Source organism: Onychomys torridus, chromosome 1 (assembly GCF_903995425.1).
Source record: "Onychomys torridus chromosome 1, mOncTor1.1, whole genome shotgun sequence".
Lineage (NCBI taxonomy): Eukaryota > Metazoa > Chordata > Mammalia > Rodentia > Cricetidae > Onychomys > Onychomys torridus.
In genome coordinates, this window is record NC_050443.1 from 131,925,606 (window position 1) to 131,933,107 (window position 7,502).

Consider the following 7,502-nt stretch of genomic DNA (forward strand, 5'->3'; position numbering starts at 1 on the left):
AGTCTGTCACTCAGAGACAGGGTCTATTTTTCAAACTTCTATCCACCCATGCCCCCATAAACACTTTTTATCCAAATGCAGACAATGTACCTTCCTCTGTCTCCATCAAGGTCAGATTAACAGGCCAATATGAAATCATAAGACTCTAGAGGTTTTCAGTGACATGTACTGCCTCCCTTGAGATGTGTGCAAAGATTACATCACTAACTTGATATTAGCAAGAACACAAGCCCAGACTCTGGTCCACAGCAAAGCTCCACAAATTGGAAAGAGGAGTCACAACAGGTGGGAAAAGAGAATTGTCTGAACCAATGATATGGATGTGAGGGTTTTTCCATACCTAGTATTTGGTAGCCTTATTTCCTAGGGCACAATTTATTTGATTAGCTAGTTAAAATATGTATAGCCAGTTACAAGAAAGCATAGCATTTCTAACCATTTTTATCTTACAAATAAAAACTAAAAACAAACAAAAAAGAGGGTGTGGGTGACTAATGCCCAGAATGATTAAACATCCTTACTAAGGCCATACTTTTCTATGTGTTTCCTCCTTTTTGGTTCCCTGTTATTCCAACTCTACTATGGTGCCCTATAGAACTAAAATTTCTTCTCTCTGGACCATCAGGTATGTTTTAGAAATAATTATGGTGGAGGTTATACTCAAGAAAAGATAGGGAGATCATAAATATAGAAACAAATTAATTTTACTTTGGCTATTCTTAATGACAAGTCTGAATCACTTCCTACATTAAATATGAAGTGGTTTAGAGGAATGGGTACAATCAACATTCCAGCACCAGAGGTTTCTTTAGGTGGAGACATCCTTTTGTACTCTAAGAACAGTAGTAAGACTCTTTGTCACCTGAGCCACTGTGCAGTTGAATACAACTAGATTTATAATATAATATGATTTGGTCAGGACAGCAGGTATATAGGCAAAGATGAGAATAATTCTTACATCTTCTCTATTTTTCTCCCCTCTTCCATCTTTCCTTATTTTCTCCCCAAACACAAATAAAACAACGATGTGTTGATGGTAGGAAATAAAAAGCATTCAGTTTACAGGAAAAATGAATATCAGGATGATAAGATAAAACAGTAAAACTGTTAGTTCTAATATTTAAATACTGCTTCTTTGCTTTTTCATTTGATGAAATATAGTAAGATTTCATCAAGAATATAACCCATCGAACACTCAATCTCTTGAATGTTCCAATATTTAAAAACAAACATCCAACTAAGAATGCTTTCATGATATAGAGAAATAGCTTCTTATCCCTAGAACAGAGTCCTTGGTCTTAGATACCTTACAGATGGTGAGATATTTATTAGAGATGGAAAATGCACTGCCAGTTTGTCATGGAAAAATAGGGCATGACAACATGCCTCTACTTTGTGCTTTCTGCTGATTTAACTTTCATTGTACATTCTAGACAAGAATGCCAGCAGACGTTACTGTAGTAACAATGAACACTGTATTAAGAGTAGTATAGAATATATACCAGTAAATGAAAGTAAACCTCACAGAAACATTATGAACCACCTGTGGCAGTTTCTGTGAACAAAGAAATTTCAGTTCTCATCTGCAGTACTAGATCTGAACACACTGCCTGTCTCTACCCAGTACTCAGGTCATCTTTCATACAGCTCCACACTAGACAGAAAGATGAAGCTAGGCACAAGAAATGGCTCATACTTCAGATATCAGGGTCAAGTTCAACGACTATAATGTTTACTCATCTTGTTGTAGGTACATGTCATGGCAAGATCCAAAGGACTTTAATGGAGAACATTTCAGAGGCAACTGAATTTATTCTTTTGGGCTTAACAGATGCCCCAGAGCTGCAGATCCCTTTATTTATCATTTTCATGATCATTTATTTGATCACATTAGTTGGGAACCTTGGAATGATTGTGTTAATTCTGCTGGATTCCCGACTCCATACTCCCATGTATTTTTTCCTCAGTAACCTCTCCCTGGTGGACTGTGTTTATGCCTCAGCAGTCACTCCTAAGGTAATGGAAGGGTTTCTCACAGGAGGTAAGATCATATCCTACAATGCATGTGCTGCCCAGTTGTTCTTCTTTGTAGCCTTTGCTATTACAGAATGTTTCATCCTGTCCTCAATGGCCTTTGATCGTCATGCAGCAGTATGCAAACCACTGCATTACTCTACCACCATGACAAGTTCCATGTGTGTTCGACTGGTAACTGTCTCCTATATGAGTGGATTTCTACAATCCTCCATCCATGTTGCCTTCACCTTCCACCTCTCCTTCTGTCATTCTAATGTGATTAACCACTTCTTCTGTGACATACCTCCACTGCTGGCTCTTTCTTGTTCTGATATCCATGTAAATGAGATTGTAACTTTTACATTGGCTTTATTTGATATCGTTTTCACTCTGTTGATTATCTCAAACACTTACCTGCTTATTTTCATCACTATTCTGAGGATGCGTTCTGCTGAGGGCCGAAAGAAGGCCATTTCCACCTGTGCATCACACCTCACCACTGTGTCCATCTTTTTTGGAACAATCATCTTCATGTACTTACAGCCCAACTCCAGTCACTCCATGGACACTGACAAAATCGCCTCTGTGTTTTACACCATGGTTATCCCCATGCTGAACCCTCTTGTCTACAGCCTGAGGAACAAAGAGGTCAAGAGTGCATTCAAGAAGGTTGTGGGAAATTCAAAGTCATAATTGGGCTAAGTCAATTAATTACAAATTGATTTTAAATTATGGAAACTTCCATTTGATATCTATTGTCTTGTAGTAATTTTTCTTAAATTGTTTCATCTATATTCCTTTTGATATTCCTTTACACATGGTATCTCTATTTTTATTTTTCAGGCATGAGTAGTTTAGAGTAAATTGTTGATGTATTGCATAAATAATAAGCAATTCAATTTTAAAATCAAGATTATAATGCTATTTACTGCCAGGATTATAGTGTTCAACACTATTGGTATCACCTTCTTTTACCCTAATCTCTCATGCCAGTTATATTTTTAATTATTAAAGTTTAAAATATCTGATATTTTTGAAATTACACTTCTTTTTTGTTGCTCATGAGTGTGTGTGTGTGTGTGTGTGTGTGTGTGTGTGTGTGTGTGTGTGTGTGTGTGTGTGTGTGTGTGTGTGTGTGTGTGAAAGCCACAAACCCACTATAGATACCAGAGGATAATTTTCACAAGTTGGTTCTCTTTTTACCATATGGGTCAGGGATGTAACCCAGTTTATCAGAATTGGCACCATGAGCCTTTACCCAATGAGTATATCTCCATCTCAATTTCTTATAGACAGTGTAAAGCTATAGTTCTTAACAGTACTTTAAACAAACATTTTGAGACATCCTAAGAAAATGCATCAGCCCAAGATCATCAAAACAGCTTTTTTTCTTAAATATTATTTTGACATATGGCTTTTTGAACCTTGGTGTTCAAATAGGTCTAATGATGAGTTTCAATAATAAAGAACCACATAGTATCTACATCTATTCAATTCCTTGATTTCAGCAGATTTCAGAAATAAATTCACCCAAAACTACATTTATAGTTCCTCTTGCCAGAGTTCTACGTAGTTCTTAACCTTGTCTAACATTTGTGTTGGACAGCAATATCTTTCATAAAATAGAATTCTTTAACCATTATTTAAAAGATGAATCAATTTGTAAAGTAGAAAGTAAATTATTAAAAGTATGAAAATATCTAGAGATCATCCTAATTTCTCATGATTTTGAGGTAAATACATTGAATTCAATGTCAAAATTGAGAGGAAATCCCTTAGGGCTTCTGATGGACTTCATGGTATCGTTGATCACTTCAGGATGTTCTGTAAGGTAAATCAAAACCACAGCCAAGAAGTGGTACATTAAATATAAATCACTTTAACTTGAAACCAAAGGCATTTGTACCTGGAAAAATGAGCTTCTTCTCCTATATCAATCCTCGTGTTGGATATCAGGCATTTTTTTCTTACATGAATTAAGTGCTTATTCAATGAAATAAATTTACATTATTAAGCAACTAAATCAGCTAATCAGCTAATGTGTGAGCAGAAAATTTTACATGTGAACAAATGAGTGGATCAGTGAGAAGAAGAACAAAAGAGAGTTTATCAACAAGACTGCATCGTTCAAGCCCAGTACTGTAAAGCCGCTCCCATGGGTATGGACAACATGGGCTCCAAGGAAAGAACTACTATTGATGATTTGCTAAATGGCCGCATTGTCAGATTTCCTCCTAAATATATCTGTTTATATGGACTATTCTCAGCCTTGATTGGAGAAGCTTCTCTTCTTTTGCAGCAGGTTAGTGGTTAATAAAGAAACTCATAAGTGGTTGAAGTGCTGAGAATAAGTGACTGTGAATGTTTATTCATAGATGGGGCATGTATGTAAACATCTCCACAATGCCAAATGCCAGAGAACATTGTGGAAGTTGGAACATGAAGACAATAATAATCAGAGGATGGGAAGTTCTGGGAAATACTGTCTTATGGGCATAACGTGGACATCATACATATGGACATAAGGCATTTGTGGTTGTCTATGTAAAATCAAGCTAGTCAAGATCATACTTGTGACAGGGGCTCCTGAGCCTCCATCTCCAGTTCATCAGGTACTGATGGATGCTTTCTATTGACAATCTATCAGTAGGTGGTCCCAGACCCAGGGTAGCATTAACTGGATTCAGAAAATATTAAATGATAAAGTAGAGGGAAAATATGAAGTAGTGTGGCAAAAAGATTTGGTAGGTTTTAGGCAATTGAGTATGATGAAATTCGTTGTATTTGTGTATGATTATTCCAAAGAACCTTATAAAATACTATTTTTAAAATAATTATGAAATTTGTGACAAAATGCTGAAGTAGGTATTATTAAGCTGAGGGAAGTAACTTGGGCCAAGAAGATAAATTTCACATGTTCTCTTATATGTAGATGCTGGTTTTCTAGATATTTATATATTTTTGAATTAGCAAGATCTTTTATAATTGTATGAAAATGATATTTAGTTCCTTGTATATTTGTTTTTATTCTTGATTGTGACAATTGCAGTTCTCCATGGTACTGGGGAGTATGTCATTTAGCAAACAATTGGAGCTGTATTGAAGTTAAAGTCATCTGATGAACTAAATTTTGGGTAGAAAGAAAGCTTAGGGGATCAGGAGATCCCAGCTGAATGAAGAACAGAAAGGGAGAATGAGGAATAACAGACCATGATAAATGAAGACCACATGAGAACAGGAATAGGCAGAGTGCTGGAGAGGTCCCCAGAAATCCACAATGATACATCCTCTGTAGACTGCTGGCAATGGTCCAGAGAAAGCCTGATCTGACCTAGTCTGGTGATCAGATGGCCAAACACCCTAACAGTCGTGCTGGAACTCAAACCCAATAACTGATGGAAGTGGATGCAGAGATCCTCAGCCAGGCCCCAGGTGGAGCTCCAGGTATCCAATTGTCGAGATAGAGGAGGGACTGAAAGAGCGTGAATTGTTGAGATCAAAATTGGAGAGGCACAGGGACAAATAGCCAAACGAATGGAAGCACATGCATTATGAACCAACGGCTGTGGAGCCCCCAGATGGAGCAGGCTCTCTGGATAAGTGAGACAATTGAGTAGCTTGAACTGCTGGGGAGGCATTCAGGCTGTGGGACCTGGATCTGTCCTTAGTGTATGAGCTGGCTGTTTGGAACCTTGGGCTTACACAGGGACACTTTGCTCAGCCTGGAAGGAGGGGACTGGACCTGCCTGTACTGAATCCATCAGGTTTCAATGAATCCACAGAGGAGTCTTGGCCCTGGAGGAGATGGGAATGGAGGGGAGGGGATGTGGAGAAGGTGGGGGTAGGTGCGGGAGTGGGGAGGACAGGGAAACCCATGGCTGATGTGTAAAATTAAAACACAAATATAATAATAATAATAAAAAGAAAAAAGATGTTATATTGTTTTGCTTATGTGTCTATAATAAAATATAAAGAGATAGAAATTGTGTGAAGTCATGAATTGTAACAGAAGATAATGATTTGGAAGACTCCCTGAATGACTCTAAAAGAAGTAAAAAACTGAGGCTGTGGTTCAGCAAACGTTGGGAGAGAGTAGCAAGAACAAACACGTCAGGTGCTATTAATCAGGACAATGACCCTGCAGATACTGCAAAGATGTCAAGGATCTTCTTCCTATCAAAGGTCCAGGTACTTAGATCTTGAGATTACAGCAGTGGCCAGAGAGGAGCATAAGGCAAACCCTCAGTCTCTGCTTCTCTCTCCTGTTTCAATCCTTTCCCTCCTCAGCTGTGCTGTGCGGAGTGCTCAAGCAGGAATCTTCAGACCTGCCGGAAACAATGTTGATTCTAAACCACATGGTTCATGTTCTTTCTTTCTAGCAACATGAACGAGTTGTGTGATGACTGTCTGCTTACTTGCCTTTGAGTTTTCTGAACATTTCTCGAAATATTTGTTTTGTGGTCCCATCAAGATGTTTGGATATTCATTTCTTTATAGTGGTATTACCTAACATTTGATATTATCTTTCATTTTTATTTTGGCTACCCTATGTAGGTGATGTGCCATGTGATTATGCTTTTAGTTTGCATGTACCTAGTGCTTAAAGATATTGGCATTGGCCAGGCGGTGGTGGCACACACCTGTAATCCCAGCACTCAGGAGGCAGAGGCAGATGGATCTCTGTGAGTTCGAGGCCAGCCTGGTCTACACAGCGAGTTCCAGGACAGCCTCCAAAGCTGTCTGCCTCCAAAGAAACCCTGTCTCAAAAAGCCAAAAAAAAAAAAAAAAAGATATTGGCATTGCTTGATGTGCTTTATGTACATACGTATATGTGTCCTTTGGAGAAAGGTCTTCTTAGGTCTTTAGACATTTATGAACCATACTTTCATTACTATATCATTGATTTTTATCTACTATAAGATTTTCAGTGAGATAAAATCTATGACCTTGCCCAATACTTGGTATAAGTGCAAAACCCTTTAGTCTGAATCTTAACTATACACTAATATTGTTTATTTTAAAATATGCTGTTCCCACTGTTTTGATAAATGGGTTTCTTTATTCTGACCTTCTATTCTCCTTTGTCATTATAAGCATTATGCAAACAAATTTAGACACTTTCCTCTGTTGTGCTCACCAAAGTCAGGTTGAAGTCCAATGTGGGATCACAAACCCTTAGAGATCACCACCTACCTGGTACCCCTTCCCTTGAGACATAGGCAAAGCTTCCACCTCTGCCTTGATGTTTGCAAGGACACAAGCCCAGGTTCCATTCTGTATCAGCTCTTCACAGATAGGGGAGTATAGATTTCTATACTCAAGTCTATTTCACTCTGGAGAGATAGCAATTCTCAGAAGGTGACACCACATTCATAAATTTCTTCTATTTAGAACGTTGTTCAGGAGTAGAAGTGTAATGATGATAACACTCTTTGTAATTTCAGAGACCATAGATTATGGGATTATGTAACTTTCCTTAGGACCAT

At 37.9% G+C, this 7,502-nt stretch overlaps 1 protein-coding gene across 1 annotated transcript; it reads left to right on the forward strand.

Moving 5' to 3' along the window:
- Positions 1-1,782: 1,782 nt before the first annotated feature.
- On the forward strand, positions 1,783-2,709 carry LOC118595126 (olfactory receptor 5B12-like). Its single transcript, XM_036205368.1, has one exon. It carries the CDS (start codon positions 1,783-1,785, stop codon positions 2,707-2,709), a length of 927 nt encoding a protein of 308 aa, XP_036061261.1.
- Positions 2,710-7,502: the final 4,793 nt, after the last annotated feature.

Bases quoted from the DNA above. Each gene is read 5' to 3' on its own strand.
- LOC118595126 (XM_036205368.1), top strand. From the start codon at position 1,783: ATGGAGAACATTTCAGAGGCAACTGAATTTATTCTTTTGGGCTTAACA.